This window comes from Cylas formicarius, unplaced genomic scaffold, assembly GCF_029955315.1.
Source record: "Cylas formicarius isolate icCylForm1 unplaced genomic scaffold, icCylForm1.1 PGA_scaffold_3__17_contigs__length_32017465, whole genome shotgun sequence".
In the NCBI taxonomy this organism is placed as follows: Eukaryota; Metazoa; Arthropoda; class Insecta; order Coleoptera; family Brentidae; genus Cylas; species Cylas formicarius.
This window is the reverse complement of record NW_026844326.1, coordinates 8,422,362-8,440,530: the sequence shown is the minus strand read 5'-3', so window position 1 is coordinate 8,440,530 and position 18,169 is coordinate 8,422,362. Positions and strand designations below refer to the sequence as shown.

The window sequence follows — 18,169 nt, the reverse complement described above, 5'->3', positions numbered from 1 at the left end:
ACTCTAGGATTTTTCGTTGGTAAAAGAACTGATTATATGCAAGAATTTTAAATTTATTGAATAAAATTTTATGTCCGGTTTCATGAGTGTGTTCGGCAACAGCTGATGAATTTATTTGTCTTAGTCGTAAGGCTCTTTCGTGGTCTTTGAGTCTAGTTGATATTTTTTGTCTGGTCTCTCCAATGTATTCTTTGCAGCAGATGCATGGAATGCTGTAAACTCCTGGCATCTCAAATGAATTTGTGTCTTTGACGGACCGAAGATGCTGGGGGATTTGTGGACAAGTGGTAAATCTGGTTTTAACGTTATACTTCTTCAGAACTTTTGATATGTGGTCAGTGATATTTTAAATGTATGGAAGGACCACAGTGGCAAGTGTAGGATTGCTTTCGGCCTTATTAGTATTGGAAGGTTATAGTGAAGTGTGTTTTTTCAGGGAACGCTTAATGTCTTTATTGTGGAAATTATTGGAGAGAAGATCAGAGGTAAGGTGTTTTAATTCTGGGTTCAATGACTCGGGCTGAGATAGTTTTACGGCTCTGTAAACAAGAGAGTTGATAACCGATGATTTTTGGGCTGGATGGTGAGGTGGTGATGGTGATTAAGGGATCGGTCTGTGTGCGTAGGTTTTCTGCAAACAAAATGACCCAATGTTAGGTCTGATTTTCTCTTGATAACAATATTTAAGAATGGAAGGTTATTATTAGTTTCCAACTCAATGGTAAAACGTATGTTAGGATGTATATGTATTACTCAAAAAACACAATTTGTTTCTGAAGGTTCAACTTTTTGCCCCGTTTTTCTCATATTTATTTTGTGAATATAGTATGTAGTAAAACTTTCACACAAACGAAGATTTTTTTTGTTTTTATTTTTATTTTTTTGCATTCTCAATTTTTTATTTTCAATACAATTCTTTTATTTTGTGTGGATGCCCTGATAAAAATGAAGTATACTTTATTATCCTTGGACCCAGCATTTTTCTACGGAGGATACCATCGACATTCAATTTATAACCGTTAAATAAACAACTTAAAGTAATTGAATAAAATTTATTGACACATTGCATGCGAGCGGGAAATTTAATAAAATATAAAATCAAATAAGTACACATAGCATACACAAGTACAACGTCAAATACGACTATTCTCGTTCAACGTGCTATTTTAAATAGATTTTAATAAACAAGTAAAAACAGTCCTATATGGTTATCATAGAACTTTAAATAATATATTAACAAAATACAAAAACAAAATTGTTAGGGATATCGTTTGCCAAACTTCGTTATACTGTAGTAAAACCTGTAAAACAGAAAGATATCTAAGATCAGTTAATGCCTGGATATTTTCGTATATAATAGCAGCTTTTATAAAGTATGTTACAACCAATGGCGATATACATTGACATTTCCATACTAATATTTAGCAATTTTTTTTGTTACGAAGGTTTTTAAGAAATACCTTTTTGGTAACTTAAAAAAAATAAACAGATACTGCTTATAGTCATAAAACTATAAGTATTTCAAAATAAACATGAATTTTATTACTTCAATAATATTGCTATAAGCTAACTAGCTAAGTTATATAAAAGATATAAAATTATGAGTTTTTATAAAAACGAACCTGATGGTGAACATGGCGTCCTTTTACATGGCGACCACTATTATGTTTTATCGATTTTTTTCAAAAATATAGAATTACAAAATGGGCTGCATTTTAATTGCAAAAAAAAATCATGGGACATAAGACGTAACTTTCAGGGCGCTTCAATTTTAATAATGGTAAAATATAAAATTCTTCGATAAATTAATAATATTCATCAAATTCTCATAGTAAGGACACTATGTAACAATACTTTAAACAATTTATATAAAAAAAGTGAAAGGAAAAGAGATGGTTGTTTGTTTGGTGTTTATAAACTCCCTAGGTAGGTTTTATACCGATAATGGAAACGTATTTCTTGTCGTTATAAAAGCTATTTATTTATTTATAAAATTTTGTCACCGTTACAATTATAAGATTCTATATTTAAGTGCAACAGGGGTTTTATAAGAATAACTATAACGTTTAGAACAATTGATATGTTCTCAGGTTTTATAAAAAATGGGTAATCTCAACGCAATTGTTAGTTTCAAGCTTTGAATCTTTGAATGAATGTCACAAAACAAGGGGTTGCAAGAGTTTCCGAAGCTTGATCGATTTTTACTCGCAATGACGACAATTTACATGGATATTTTTTACCTTTCACTATTTTAGTTTCCCAAAAGTCCCTTCATTCGTCCTTAAGGAAATTCAAAGCTAACGGTTTCAGTTTCAAAAGCGCGACCTTTTCATACTTGTCGCTCTTGTATTTACTTTGTATAGCTTGCTGCTTCTTGATCGGGGAATTCTTAAAAGTTCGATGCTGTCTCTCGACGACTGGGCTGAGCTGCTTCAAAGTGTACCCGGTGGTTTCTTTAAACTTCTTGGGCCACGTAGTCTCCTTGTTCAAGATATACCTTAAATAATTGTTCAAGTTTAAAAAATTCGGGGGCAACTAGTCTCTTACCTAGCCAGAGCGACGGAGGCGGCTGCCAATTTTGACGGCAAGTGGTTTAGATATTCGTCGCCTTCCAGAAGCACTAAATCGCTGATGTACTGTTTAAACGAATGCAATTAATGATAGAAAAATAAGACGATCTCAGTAGTTCGGAAGAACTATTTTCGACACAATAAATCAATTTTAAAAAATCGGAAAATATTCTAATATTATAACGGCGAGAACAAAAAAATGTTATTTCAAATCATTTCATTCGTATAAGTTAAGAACTTAAAAAAACCACAACTATAAAGACCAACCAAAAATATATTAAATATTTAAAGTTGAAGGGGGGTATCCAGTTAAAATACACTCCACAAAGAAAGTATCGCTAAAATGAAAACTGCACGCATTTGCATAATACAGGGTGCTCATCTAGAAACTCACACATTTTAACTGAAGTTGAAAAAGATAATTTCTGACAGTGTTGCCAAGTTTCAAAATTTCCCCAAAATAAGATGAAAAAAATTGATGATTTTCCAACTCCGATTTGATCCAAATTTTTACATGAAAACCTGTTAGTTCCCCTTTCCGAAGATGTATACATTATTTGTCGTTGCCTTAATTTTTTTTGTCTAGGACCAATTTTCGTAAATAACAATTTTCCCACATTAATCGAGGATTAATTAAAAAATTAAAAAAGGAACAAAAAACAAACAACAAACTAAACGTTTCCAATATGTTTGCATTTTTGATTTGATTCTGTCCACCACTCGCGAAGAGGCACATTCCGCGTTTCTATTTAGTGAATGCAAATCAATTACGCAGACGAAAGTACGATTTAGGCAAATTTTCTAGACAGTTAAAAGAAAACTTAGAACAGACCTAAATGCACAAGACAATTTGTTGGATGGTAATTTGCTCGTAAGAAAACTGTTCTCTTTAAACAATAACTAAATATCCATTAGGAAAATGGCTTAAAACGTTAAATGTCAAAAAATAAAGTAACTAAAATTCCAAAAATGATTAAATTTTATCCCACGGAGTTCAAACTTTCAGGAAAATTGGTCTTTTTAAAAAAAATTAGCTTTAATATAAAAAATAACACCCTTTACACAGAGTGTACAGGGTACCCCATTTTGGGTACATTTGCGGGGAATCATTATTTTTATCGATACTACTTTACGTACTACTTTTTATTGAAACTAAAGATGTTGCTAACAAAATTTCCGTATTCATTAGTTTTTAAGATACGAAGCTAAATTGTCACAACGATTAGAGAACTTCCCGAAATCGTGCGAAAAGTCTCTTATATAAAACTAAATTAATTTTTTTATCAACCTGTATATTTATAGACTATAAAATTTGTCTTCTTTTTAGCTTTTCGAAAATATATAATAGTTTGCGCTTACTTTACTAAAAGGCTACGGCTATTATTTATGATGATAAACAAAAACAAATGTCAAATATTCTCTTATTCGACTTAAAGCAGTATATTTCTTATGAAGCTTAAGAGAATTATAAAAAAGTATGACATGCTAGTATGTTTTTTACAGAGCAATGAAAATTCTGAAGCAGCTTCGGAATTATATTTCCAACGGTGAATAAGCTATTATGACTGTGAAAATCTCTATTATAATTATAAGGAGACGAGATCCTCTCTAACCTCAAAACCTCCTCAATTTTGGGGGGGCATCTTTTTGAGGGTTCCGGTGCGCCTCGGGCCCCTCTACGCGAATATACCGTCCGCGCCCCGATCCGACCTCAAATAACTCCGGAAATCTCGGAAAACCGAAAAAGGGCTACCTCCTCAAAAGCGATTTTTTGAGGTCGCTTCCTCCTCGAGAATTTTTTCTGAATCCGATGGCGAAAACCCCGACCCCCCAGGTCGTACCGTTTCCGAGATAGCCCCCCCGACTTTGCACCCCTGCCCACATCGAAAAAATAAAACCGGTTTTTTCAATCGGGGGCCCCCGAGTTTCTTCCTCCCACCTCTTCTGCTTCTTCGCAGCTCATGTTCCGTATTTGTATTATAATTATAAGTTTGTGCTTATTTGATAACCAGAACATAATCTCAGGAACTGGCGTTCTAATTATTAGCATTTAATGTAGCACAACAATGATGCTTTGGAGTAACATGTTTTGTTTTATTCAGAAAAATAGTATAAAGAATTTTGGAAGGAGGGCTGACAATTGATAAGTGATTCCAGAACTGCTAGAAAATGGTCCATTATTCCAAAGGGCTATATACAAAACGAAGTTCATAAAACACGATATGAGAACATAGCAGAAGTTAGTCTTGAAATCTACGAATGAAAATTGTCATTTTAAATATTACCTTTAAAAAGTTGTTTCCCTCTTTTTTTAATAATGTAGTTTTATTGTATTTTGTTATATTGTTGTTTTATGGTTCAAAATTGTGATTGTAAACTTGCTATTACCACAAAACTTCAAGAGCAATCTCTAACTTTCAATTGTTTATTATTGTTATTGGTTTATTATGTGGTCTGTTTCTGAGAAAATATGCATAATATTATATACGTTTGAAAAGGTAAAAATAAGACCAAAGTTATATCAGTCAGTTTTCACATTTTCGACAACTTATCTGATAGTTGCGTGGAGCGCCCTCAATTTAACTCTGTATCTTCAAAACTGAAAGGGCTATGAAAAAGTACTACACTGTCACGAATAACGCAACTTTCTATCTATTAAAATAACGGAGATTAATATTTTAAATGGGCAGCCCTGCATGTTATTTCCATATACCTGCCATTAGCTGTTTCGTTTTTTTTTCTATGTTTTTTTAGATGGTGAGATATCAATTTTGGTTTTTGTAACTACGCGATAAGCATTAGCTCCGAAAAGTTTTTTTTTAATTCCTTTATTCGTCCAATTTATTGAGATCCGTTTTGTTTTCGTAAAGTGTGACTCAAAGTATATCGTCTTGATTTTTAACTGACCATCTCCCAGAAAGTAATTACAACCTTCATACGTATTGTTACTGATGGGTGAACCCACATAGCTATTCGGTAAGACAGTGGCCCTGCCACGGTTAGAACTAATGCGGCTCAGGCGATTCTGGTATTTCTAATAGCTATATGGGTAATTACAATAACCATTAATTTATTTATATAACTATTTGATCTGTATATTTTCGAAACCATAAAAGTCTACAATACAATACCCGCTGGTCAGATATTTCAATGCCATCGGGAAGTTATTTCGGTAATTGCCATCAAAAGTGAAAACGATATACTTTGAGACAGACCATAAGGAATATTACCATCGCAAGGTATAAAGTTTTCACATCCAATTTGTGTTCGGTGCAAAAGTGTTCGACAAAGGTGCAGATGGTAGGTGGCTGCATGCGATACCTAAACATAAACCACTATTTTTTATTTAAGTGCGTCAAGCAGTAAAGGAAGTATGGTAAAATCTAATTTACACAGGGTGTGGCTCGACTAGCTCCTAAACGGTAAGAGAAAGCACCAAAAACATTGAAACAAAGTTGGCAGATATCTATATATTTATTATTATTAAATTTTTCAAAAGTCGAACACCCTATAAAACCTTTCCTATTGGAAGTTCTGGATAACTAAATAAGGTTTTTTTCAAAGTTCGTATATCCCTTTTTTCCGTCCTTTTTTTTTTTGTCGCAAACAAAACTTCATTAAAGCTTAATATCTTTACACCTTAATTTTGTTTAATTGAACCCTACATATCTGACACTAGTGTTACGATAATTAACACTTTACCTATTACCTTCCCACCTAACTACTTTCTCACACTTGATCGAATAAAGATTTTTTCTGGCTTTAAAAATCTACGTAAAAAAAGATGCTTCTCATTAATTATTTACCTTGCAAGGCTTCGCCTCGCTATTCGACATCGGCAAGTATTATTAAATAGATCACAGGAAAACACGCCGGAAAAATAGAAAACGCAAGTGAATATTAAAGTCTTTTAATTTTATTTTCATATTCTTGGAGGAAGGAACCGTCTTTATTATGTACATTTGATGTGTATATAAATTATTTAACTTCCAACAGCAATGATACATATATGTTAAAGAAAATAGATTTTACTGTTTCCTTTTTTTTAAGAAAAGTATTTTTGTGGACACTCTGTATGACTTGCCATCAAAACAAATGTATAAACTAGCCCCTTTAAAATTTGAAATAGCTTACTGAAGTAAAAAGCTATTCGAGAAAGTACTACTGCACACGTGTTCCATTTCAATTTCGAATATTATCGTCTGTTTCGAGTTCGAATTGGCAACGCTGCAGATGCACCATATATCAAATTTGAAGAAATAAACCTATTTAGTTCTCCAGAACTTCGAATCAACAATCAACGTGAATCACCGACATATTTAACGAAAAAGTTCTTTCTTTGATGGGCAAAAATGATATGAAAGAATATAATAGTTTTGTTGGAAGTTTCGTATAGTACTTAAAATTTTGTTTTATATAATAAGAACATTTTCTGATAAAAGAATCTTGTGATAAAAGTATTGTAGTAGTGAGTTAATTTATCAATACCTATGACTCACTTTGTATAACCGGACCAATTTTCAGTTCATAAATTTTCATGAAACTTGCCACTTTACATCAAAAAATCTTTTTTTTTTTTTCTATTTCTTACCGTTTTTGAGTTGATTTATAGCAGTTTATTGTATAAAAATACTTTATTTTTGTTAGTATTTGAAACTAAGCAATCTTTCCATTTTGTGCAAATTTTGATAATTTAATCAAAAATTGGAGCAAATGTTCAACTTTCGTGACGTAAATGAGACTAACATAACTAAAGAGTTGAGTTATTATTTTGGGAAGTGAATTCTTAGTTATTCGTCTTATCAAAAACTACAACGAATATTGGCATCGGATGTTTCAATTTACCACTCCTACAAAATTGGGGGGATAGTGCTATCGAATTATGCAAAGAAATATTACTGCAACACTTTGGCGACGAGGCGTTCCATTTTCAAAATTTGCCTCAACGTAAAAGCGTCACCAGTCAAGTAAGGCCACTCTTTTGGTACAATCGGGTAAGTCTCTTCCATTTTTCCAGCTAGCAACATAGCGGCAGCTCCGACTAATTGAAATTTTTCTTTCACCTGGAAATGATGAAACCAGCTTTTTTGACTACATTTCCTCGTTTCGCCTTTAAAAATAGAGAGGGAAAGAAAGTTTCTAATTATCTCAAATTTAAAGTAGACAGATAAGAAGTTCATAATTACTAACCAAAATTTCCTTTTTTAAAAGCATTTAAAGTAGGCAGAAACGGGGAGGGAAAAAAAGACCTCCAATTTTCTGAAATTATAAAACCACTGCTTAGGTACACATAGACAAAGAACTCTTAAAAAATCATAAAAATCAGAACTAGCCAACATAAAGATAAAAAGAAAGAGGGAGAGCAAAAAGAGAGCACCTCATGTTCTAAAATACTGAATTTTAAAAAATACAGCTAAAAAAATACTAAGTGGACATAGATAAAGAACTTAAAAACAATCGTAAGAAATAGAACTAACAAAACTAATTCATATATAATTGAATGACAAAATGTCTTTTTTATTAAATATTCCCCATATTAAAATAAACATCTTAAAGATAAAATTTATAGTAGACCTAACTATAGAATTAATAAAAAATCACAAACGACATATCTAACAATAATGTCATTTTTTACTAAACAGACGCTATATGGACTTAGAGAGAAAAAGGGAGGGAAAAAATTCTGTAAAATTATGAAATAAAAAAATGCCACTTAAAGAGATATTTAACTAACCAAAACTAATCCAAATAAAATTGAATGGAAATGTACTTTTTTGTTGAACATACCCCATAAAAGACAAGAGAAAAGAAAAAAGAAAGATTTAAGAAATTCTAAAGAAAAAACTGCCACAAATAGATATATTTATAGTAGACAGATAAATAATTCATTAGAAATCATAAACGACATATCTAAAAATAATTAACAAAAAAAATTGGAATAAAAATGTAATTATACTAAACATACTCCAAATAAAGGTGGAGATGAAGAGAGAATGAAAAAGTGAGCCTCTAGTTATCTAAAATTTTGAAATAAAAAAAATACAGCCCAACTAGAAATTTAAAGCAGACAGATAAAGGAATCATAAACTACATATCATCATAAACTACATATTTAACCATTATTAACAAAAAAAATGATTGAAAATGTCCTTTTTTAATTAAAAATACTTCACATAAGCATAAAAAAGGAGAGAAAAAAGAGGGATAATTCTCAACAATCCTGAAATAAAAAGAAATACCGCTTAAAGTAAACATAGATAAAGAAATCATAAAAATTTTTAAAATACATAACTAAACAAAACCTAAAGAAAATTGAGCGAAAATGTACTTTTTTATGAAGCGTGGCCCACATAAAGGTAGATAGGAAAGGGAGAGGAAGAAGAGATTCCCTAATTCTCTAAAATTCTGAAGTAAAAAAACTGAAAGTAGACGCATATGAATAATCCATATATACCCGTCAAAATATTTTTTTTTGTTTCGTTTTGCTCTGCCTTAATAATTATTACCAATTTTTAGTGCAAGAGAAAATTTTCAATTGGCATTGAGAAGAACAAAGACCCCGCCTTATAACAAAGTTACCCACTGTTTTAATAAACAACAAGAAAAAAACATTTCCATTTCAACAAAACACGTTCACTAAATTTTTTAGTTTAGTTTTTATTCTCATATTTCGATCAACCTATAAAACATAACATCCAAAAAATCTATCGAAGAGACTTTTTTATACCAAGAATCTTACAAAACCGAAACATAAGAGAATTTTTTTGTCGTACTATAATTATCGATGTCGTTTCTGATATGCCCTTTGTATGAGAAAATTTTATACAAAATGTCTTTCACTCACCACCGATATGTGGCATAAAAATCGATCGATGTAATTGATGCTTAAATGGAAAGTTTCATTGCACAGGTTGTACTCGTCCACGACACTAGCCAACCAATCCACAAGAATACTTCTCGTATTCCAATTTAAGTTCGACTGTTTTAGCATGTAACTTGATTTAGGGCCCGGATTCATTATTTCGAGTTTGTATAAGTGTTTCCATATATCCTAAAAATTTTAATTTACACTATGAAGTGCATCCAGCAGAAAGTCATGAAAATATAATATTCTATGCATTTACGATATTTTCTGGATTTCTAACGCAATAACAGTTTGAAAACAAATAATAAAAGAGCGTAACTGAAAAAAAATTACCTTTCTATAGTCCTCGCAGGTGGTTGGGTTGCTTGAGCAGCTATACGATTCCTCGATTATTTCAATTACCTCAACCTCTTCGAGTGGTTGGTTCTTCGGGTCCTGCTAAAATATTTCTACCTCTATACCTATTTCACAAAATATTCAGAATGACGTCACCTTCATCTCATTTTTTTTATCCAAATTTTCGTTTAATTCATCCCGTTTTCTTTTTGGCCTGACCGCTCCATTTGTCAATGATCGAAAATGCACCTTGTTTTCCACATTACTGGTTTTAAAAGTATTTTCTTTTTGTTTACGGCCCGGCACTTTTCTTACTTTACCTTCAACCCGATTTTCCACATCTTCGTGAATTTGAAATTGTGACATTGTAGACTCCTAAATTGACACTGACAAAGGCGATTTAACTAAAGTTAAACGAGTGCTTTCTCATCTTAAAAAAAAACGGCAAGTTTTTGCTACAACCAGTATCATTTTTTAATATTTAACCAATGTATCGTTTAAATCTTTTTTTTTTGAGGTATTAGTTATGTTCTAATCATTTTTCTTCATTTAATATATTTGGGAAATACTTGTTGGTCAGCTTACGTTTTCCAAGTTTACGTTTATTTTATTCAAATCTTTAAAGCAAGGAGCGGTTACAGTCCTGTTTTCGGTTTAAATGCCCTCTCCCGCAAGGGCGCGAGAAATGTCGGAAATTTCATATTGCTATCAAACCAATAACACCATTAAACGAAACTTGGTTTTTGTTTTTTAATTTATTTCACCCATAAGTTTTTAATTTCCTTGGCCATCTAGCAATCTTATCCGATATCTTACTTAGTCTTCGGCAGTGAATGCGGTTATAACTTATTCCCTGCTGTTTGATACTCTGAGGTTGCAGGCTTCGCACAACCGACCAATTCATTCCATGTGATGGCGTATTGACTGGCAAATAAGCATTCAGTGCGCAAGCCTTCAATCGTTATTCGTTTTGAGAAGGAAAGAGCAGCAAAAGTGTCAAAAAGTCATAAACAACCAAGTTTTCGCCAATTGGAGTTAACTTAAAGTGTACAACGCAAACCATTATCAAAAATAATCTAACTGATGCACTGAAGTGGAGTCAATCTGCAAACACGGAAGTTACTTTCGCGGACACGATGTCGAACCTATCAGCCATTGTTGTGTCATGTTTGCCAGTGGATAGAAAAAATTAAGCATTTTCAATTCCCGATCTCGGTGATGGGTGGACGCACTGAGATTATTCTGGAAGGATAGCCACGGGACGCAACTGCAGTTAAATTTCTGGTGTTGTGTAGTTTGATACAATCTGAATATTTTGTTAAAGGGCAAAGGCCTACTGTGTTGTAATTATTTTGATAGAAGCATTCTTATACTGTGACTTGACTTAAATAAACCTCTTTAAATATATCAAAAAAAGCTTTTTCAACTATTTGGCCATGTCTGTGCACTATAGGTTCAAGTCGGCTTTAGAATATGATACTATTACATTTGATGGCTTGCATATTTCCGTAAAGGATTTAAAAAACTCAATAATTCAGCAGAAGCGGATTGGAAAGAGCACTGATTTTGATTTACGGATTACAAATGCCCAAACGCAAGAAGTCTATGAAGATGAGCATGCACTGATTCCTAAAAACACTTCATTATTAATAGCTCGCATCCCTGTGGCGGTGCCGAAACAAAAACAGTGGGAAGGTTATGGTGGAAATGATACTCCCCCGGCAAAAATAGATGAAGGGGGTGCAATAGGAAAAGCAGTAGATTTGGCTAAACTTGACGCACCAGAAGATGATAAAATTAAAGCTATGATGTCCCAAAGTACACAGGACTATGATCCAAGCAAGTGAGTTTTTGGTGTATTAATGGTAATACGGTATCCATAAATTGGTTATTGTTTTTTTTTTTCGATTTTCACCTTTACTTTTTGTTAACACCTTTTTGTTTTTTTTGTTGTTTTTAGTTATGTTAAAATTCGAGGTGCCAATCAAGTTGGTCCAGTACCACCTTCTTACAGATGCTACAAATGTCATCAAACTGGCCATTGGATAAAAGATTGTCCCTTAGGACAAGGAGGGGTAAGCTTTGAAATCTACATCAATCTCTTAGGTTGATTAATGAAATGTGTTTTCAGGATTCATTAGAAATAAAAAAGAGTACAGGCATACCACAGAGCTTTATGGTACCTGTGGAGGGTCCCCAAGTTCCTGGTGCAATGATGACGCCTAACGGCCAGTATGCGGTGCCTGCTTTAGACTATCAGGCCTATAGTCAAAAGAACCCTCCACCAGCTGTGGTTCAGGAGGCCAAGCCTGAAATTCCTGAAGATTTATTATGTTCCATATGTGCAGATTTATTGACAGATGCTGTAATGATTCCATGTTGTGGTAAGTTGTTCGCAGCTATTTGATGAATTGATTATAGACCCTTTGTTGTAAAATATTTAGTACATTTTATAAATACCTGTATAGAAAGCCAATATTTGCCTCATTTTTGGGAGATTGCTCTGAGAAAATCTTTACCCAAAGATACTAATCCTAAAGAATGTTCAGGTTTAAGGGTTTTTTACTACTCCTGTTAAAAAGTTTGTAGAAACAGATTATCAAATATTTTAGGATTGGAGTGTACTTGTGTTATTCAATTATGATATGATTAATTATGTGCAAAATTAAAATGTCATGGCTTTGATGACTTGGCTTTGGACTTTGAGCAGAAAAAGTTGATAATTCAAAATGTTTTTTCTTCAAATGTTGAAATTCTATATGGAGTGCCACAGGGTGCAATTTTTTGTCCTCTGTTATTCATTAGTTATACATCTGATATTTTACAATTTCTAAATTTATATAAAATTTAGGCTTATGCCTGCATATTAATATCATAAAATAGATTTTAAGGATTATTTGCTGATAAGTCCGGATAGGTCAAAACTTGTATGCTTTATTAACAAAAATAGCAAAATGTGGTTACAAGAAACTAAAAAAAAAAACTAACCAAAACACAAATTAATATTTACTGATCATTAGACAATTTCTCGTTGAAAAATCTTGTTATCACTTAAATTGTGGTATTAGGAAATTCGAACCTATAGCATAAAATAAAAGAGGACAAATGTTTTTGCATTAAGGTTAACTAGGTTTAGCAATAAGTTTGTGGTTACCGCAACACTATTTGATAATTTTGATATTTGATAAGCAAATAACAAGTGGTTTTTAAGCAAGTGAGGCTGTTTGGGGCATTGCTTGAGTGTTTTTTGACATACCTTATATGCATTGTAGATAAATTTTAAAATTTAATCTTGCTCAAATAAAAGGAACTTAGTTAGAATTTTTGAGCAGTTCATAGTTCAATAAAAATTGTATGTTCTAAATATGGCAATGTTTTTTTTTTGTGTAATAATAGCCCCTATTTATTTCTGATTTCTTTTTTTAGGTAATTCATTTTGTGATGAATGCATTAGAACTGTGTTGCTGGAAAGCGAAGACCATGAATGCCCGGATTGTCATGAAAAGGAAATCTCGCCGGGAACTTTAATTCCTAATAGGTTTCTAAGAAAGTCAGTTGCCAATTTTAAAAATACCACCGGCTATGAGAAAAAACCGATGTACAAGGAAAAATCTCTCACAGAAGTGCCTAAAACGGAACCATCTAAGAGAGAGTACACACCGCCACCTGTCACTGCGGATTCAACTGAAAGAGAAAAAGGCAAGTCTGAAGAGGAGAAAACAGTTATTTCTGAAGCCGATTCAACAGAACAAGCTAAGAGTGAAGACTTGGGCAAGGTAAAGGGGGGATGATTTTTGAATCGTCCAAAATGTTAGTCGTGGTTTTTAATTTTATAGGAAGGCGATTTGGATCCAAGCAAATTGAAAATTTCAAATTCTCCGGACAGGCCGCCGGGTGTATCACCACCCATCTCTGGATCTCCCAAACACCAAATTAAAAGCAAAGTAAATTCGCGGGAAAGGGATCATCGTGAGTTTTGACGTTCTGCGCAGATTGACTTTGGACTTATCATTTTTCTGTATGATTTTAGGGAAACATAGGAGTCGAAGATCCGAATCGCCACCCATTAAAAGTAGACATAGGAGGTCTCCAAGTTACCACGGGAGGTGAGTAAACTGAACCTAACGTCCATGATGTCGGACTATTTCAGTGTTTTATTGGTTACAGTTACATTGTGTGTTACCACCATCGAATGACTACTGAAACCAAGTAAGTTTTTTTATGGACTAACGCAACCGTGTTTCTTTTAAAGCATGCTCGAAGGTTTCAGTAGTAATTAGATGTGCTGTGTTGGGTTAAAATGGAATGTTAAGATTGAGTTTTACGGTTAACCGGGTTTATTCTAGGTCTCCGCCAGAAAGACACGGCACTCCCACTCGTGATGAACCGCCCGGTATTGGAGGCCACTATCATCCGACAAATCCTTCACAATATGGTAGTGGTGCTGGCGGGCCATCTTCAGCGGGAGCCAGCTCAATATCCGGACAGGTAAGGTGGTAGATGAAGCGTAATTATTATTGCGTTGTTGCGATAACTAACCAAAAAATTAGTAACATTAAAAAAAGATAGTTACAATCCACAACAAAATAAGCTACAAGAATGCAATTAGTTTTTTATTTTTGAGCTAAATGCATTTTAAAGAATCATTTATAATCATGGTAAGCAATTTATCTGGTCTCTCTTAAAAATGTGTGAGAGATGAAGAGACTAGTGGCCCTCATCAATTTCGACTAAGCAAAAACCGACGCAGGAGGAATCCAGAAGTTTTGTAAAAAGCTTTGGTCACTTAGAAAGCTTCCTATTCGCATAAATTGAGGCCTCTCAGTTAAATAATTTTTGAACAACTCCAAAACAACTCCTCGGATTTCATACTTTTGTTCGAACTCGCTTCTTAGTTCGAGAAAGACAGCCGCATACTTATTACCATCTTCTATATAATAAGTAATTTGCTTAGCGAGCCCCTTCATAGCATCATAGAACTGATAATCTGCTTAAAACCTAATTGATTACTGTACCATAGATCATTACTATTCTTTTAAATTTAAATCGCCAATATCTCAAAAAGTACTGGAAATTGATAAAAACACTTTATTATAAAAATTATTCTAAATTGAACTCAGAATAATAAAAATAGAACTTTTAAGTGGATTTCCATTGGATTTTTTTACGAAAATCTGCTACATAAAAAGTTTTCAGTGTACTTCGAGTCAAAGCGAAAGTTTTGTTTTCACTTTTGTGAAATGTTTTTTTATTAAAAAAAAACTGTATCTGTCAATTTTCTAATTAAAATATGTTTTTTTCTTATTTAAGTGGACTATGGAAAAATAACATACATATAGAATTTTTTTAACGCTATTATCTCCACAACTGGAGCTGGGATATTCCCATGGGACAGAACAATAACAAATATACAGGGTGCTTCATTTAAAATAATAAAGTTTTCACTTCTGGTTAAACCAATATATAATTGCCTGTATTTTCTTATCAGAAATTAACCATTTCGAAAAGTTGGCCAATGGATTGTAGAATGTAAATTACCATTAAATAATTCTGCCAAATTTTGAGAAATAAGTCAGAATCTGTAAAATGCACATTGCCAGCCTAAACATTAGGTATACAGGGTGATTCGTAAAGAATGGACAGTCTGTATTTCGTTTTTTTTTTTCATTAGTTGAGAAAGTTTATCTATAAAAATCGTCAATTTTAGGTTTTTTGACATGGCAATTACGAATTTGAAACTTATTTGCACGTTGCTCCTAGAGGGCGTTAGTTTCGCCAATAATAATTTTGGTAATCATAATAAAATAAAATTTCGAATCAAAGTTGCAATTTCATAATATTTTGTGGTCTAGTGCCTCCAGTTTACACATTGCCTATCCTTTGTGTATCACCCTGAAATTCTGACTTAAGTGAGTAATTCTGCCTTTTTTTCTGGACTGATTCCTCAAGAATTTGCCTTACTAAGCTAAAACATAACCTTTTGCCGCTTTCGTACAATTTAACCTTAAGCAAAATTAAAATAATTAATTGTTTTGTAAATAAAATAAATTAGTATTCATTTTAAGGAAAGTTAAATTCGTCTTAAATTTATCTTTGGTTTGAACCCACACTTTTTCATGCTTCTGAAGTATTAAAGTAACGTATCTGTTATTATTGCCACTAATATGTGGTGTAACTCTAGGGTTCCGCTTCCGCATTACCTCCTGGAAATTTTCCTCCGGGCCAGCAACCGCATCTGAGTGGATTCCCGCCACAGGGCCCGCCCCCAAACTTCGGACTGCCGCCTCCGGGTGCGCCGCCTTTCATGGGACCTGGGTAAGTTGACCACGACGATGTAACGGGTTTCTCACCACATGAAGGGGTCATTTTTTAAAAAAATTTCAGTAGCTATTCGGTTGCGCCTCGGCCAGTTTTTGACCCGTCGCGGCCTCCGCTGGGCGCGCCCCCCGGCAGCTATCCTCCCGGATATGGCGGCGGTAGATCTCACAGGGATTACAACAGAGGCCGCAACAGAACCCCTCCCATGTAAGTACCTTTATTTTGACTAATTTAAATTTGATTTTGTTTTTAATTACCATAATGAATGCACGAAAGAGCATAATAAAAATATTGAGTGTAATTTGAGTAATAATATTAATTTATTTAAGAGCTATTGCTAAAAAAAAAACAATTACAAAATGAAATAGAGAAATACAGGATTATAAAGAGAAGAGCAAAAATAATACTAGAATAAAAATAACACAAAGAAAAGTTTAGCTTCTTAATCAATGTGATGGAGAGCTATTCTTACATTTAACATATTGTGATTATCATTTCAAGATTGTTACTATTGTTGCAAGGCAAATGAAGCAGCGAAACTGAATGGCACAATCTCAAGTACTTTTTCAAAATACTCATTGATACTGTATGGCTCTATAATAAACTATCAATCTTGTACAGGATAGCCTAATCTAGTAACAACTTTAAGTGACTGTATATTGTATTTTAGCAGGGATTGTATTTTAGCTGTGATTTTTTATGTCATTGCTAATTATCTAATAATGAAATTTTTGTATTAATTAATTTCGTCATATTTTTTATATAATATAACGTCTGTGTTAGAGAGAACCTACAATTTATCAGTTAAATATCAGTATCGGGTCATGTCCATTTTTAATATTTATCTATAAATTCTTTTTTGTTGTCGCAATAGATAATTTAAAATAATTACCTCTTAGATTCTTATTTCTATGATCATACTAAGCAAAATTGATACTTTTTTGTTTAATGTATTATGGTAACACTGAGCTCCGGTTCAATAAAGTTAATCTTTAAAATTGAACGAATTTTTGAACATGAATTTATATGTCTCGAGCGCCATCTACCTTGAGATTTATAAAACGTCTAGTAAATCATATTTAAAGCACATCATGTGATTACTGTTTGATAAAATAGGGCAAAAGGGTTTAAATCTATTTTGTCATTACTGTGGAATGGAAAATTTGAAATTTATTTCTTGTTCTTGATGCTGTGAAGTCCTTTCATACTTTTCTGTTTACAGTAAAACAGATGAATAATAACATAAAAAAAATTACAGTCTAATTTTAAAATTTTTGAAATTTTAAGTCAAAAAAGTAACAGTTGTAACGGAATCACCCATTTTTAATTACCTATCGAATGGTGCCGAGTGTGTTCTAAATAAAAGTTTTATAGTATCTTGTTGCCTATGAACAGTCAGTTTTGTCTCATTGTGCTCTAGGGTTATTATTTTTTTGTAATCTACACTTCCTATATTGTTAGAAGAAGCCCCTTTAAGCATTAGAACAGAGGTGTGGCTTTGCTTCGTCATCGTTGTCCCCCCAGAGTTAACTCCACTAGACTTCTTTTTATGGGGATACATAAAACTAATTGTTGACAACAGAGTAGCAATAGTTTCAAGAAAATAATATGTGTCCTTAAATAGACGAATATTTTAGAGTACTTAATGCAAATACGGAAAAACGACGTAAGATAGTATAGACAAAAATTCTTTTGACTCAACATATTTGTTCATCATTAACCATGAGTGTATCATTACGATTTTCTGGGCTTTAGAATAGTCACAATCAGTTACATGAAAACTACTGCTGAATTCTTCGTTAGTTTTGGTTAATTTCTGTTCTAATGTAGCGACTTTTATTTTTATATGCTTGTAAAGGCGTCCAAAAAGCAAAAAAAAAATTTTTCTTTTCAAATAAATCAGTTATGTTATGTTATGTCTTTTTGATACATTTGGAGTTCATTTTTTCTATTTTATGATCACCAAAAGGTTTAAAACTTCGAGATTTGGCTGTAGGTAAGGTGCAAAACATAAACAAAACAAAATGTAGCGTTCCATTTTAAATAATTAAGTTGTTGTAGCCACTTGAAAATATTATTA

At 32.8% G+C, this 18,169-nt stretch overlaps 2 protein-coding genes across 5 annotated transcripts in view; one reads left to right on the top strand and one right to left on the bottom strand.

Annotated features, from left to right (window-relative positions):
- Positions 1-1,037: 1,037 nt before the first annotated feature.
- On the bottom strand, positions 1,038-10,165 carry LOC132699706 (cyclin-A2-like). 2 transcript variants are annotated; one of them, XM_060666554.1, is made up of 8 exons: positions 9,928-10,165; positions 9,769-9,873; positions 9,415-9,621; positions 7,470-7,633; positions 5,801-5,891; positions 2,548-2,636; positions 2,241-2,497; positions 1,038-1,301 (listed from the first exon to the last, which is right to left on the bottom strand). In XM_060666554.1, exons 1-7 carry the CDS (start codon positions 10,135-10,137, stop codon positions 2,272-2,274), a joined length of 1,092 nt encoding a protein of 363 aa, XP_060522537.1. In that variant the 5' UTR covers positions 10,138-10,165; the 3' UTR covers positions 1,038-1,301; positions 2,241-2,271. The 2 variants fall into 2 exon arrangements, with proteins under 2 accessions (XP_060522537.1, XP_060522538.1); XM_060666555.1 differs by having other exon boundaries at positions 9,769-9,870.
- A 544-nt stretch (positions 10,166-10,709) lies between these two features.
- LOC132699978 (E3 ubiquitin-protein ligase RBBP6) overlaps positions 10,710-18,169 on the top strand; it is a 69,631-nt gene continuing 62,171 nt past the window's right edge. For 2 of the 3 annotated variants that reach the window (XM_060666999.1, XM_060666997.1), the window contains exons 1-10: positions 10,710-11,614; positions 11,732-11,846; positions 11,903-12,155; positions 13,198-13,547; positions 13,608-13,740; positions 13,802-13,877; positions 13,939-13,980; positions 14,118-14,259; positions 15,953-16,086; positions 16,156-16,296. In XM_060666999.1, the coding sequence (XP_060522982.1) occupies positions 11,208-11,614; positions 11,732-11,846; positions 11,903-12,155; positions 13,198-13,547; positions 13,608-13,740; positions 13,802-13,877; positions 13,939-13,980; positions 14,118-14,259; positions 15,953-16,086; positions 16,156-16,296 (1,793 nt within the window). In that variant the 5' untranslated portion in view covers positions 10,710-11,207. The remainder of the gene's footprint in view (positions 11,615-11,731; positions 11,847-11,902; positions 12,156-13,197; positions 13,548-13,607; positions 13,741-13,801; positions 13,878-13,938; positions 13,981-14,117; positions 14,260-15,952; positions 16,087-16,155; positions 16,297-18,169) is intronic. The other variant, XM_060666998.1, reaches the window with a different exon arrangement.

Coding starts and splice junctions, on each gene's coding strand:
- LOC132699706 (XM_060666554.1), bottom strand. CDS start 10,137: ATGTCACAATTTCAAATTCACGAAGATGTGGAAAATCGGGTTGAAGGT. Junction 2,637..5,800: donor AAACTTTATACCTTGCGATG/GTAATATTCCTT, acceptor TCGTTTAAACAG/TACATCAGCGATTTAGTGCT. Junction 2,498..2,547: donor GCCTCCGTCGCTCTGGCTAG/GTAAGAGACTAG, acceptor CAATTATTTAAG/GTATATCTTGAACAAGGAGA.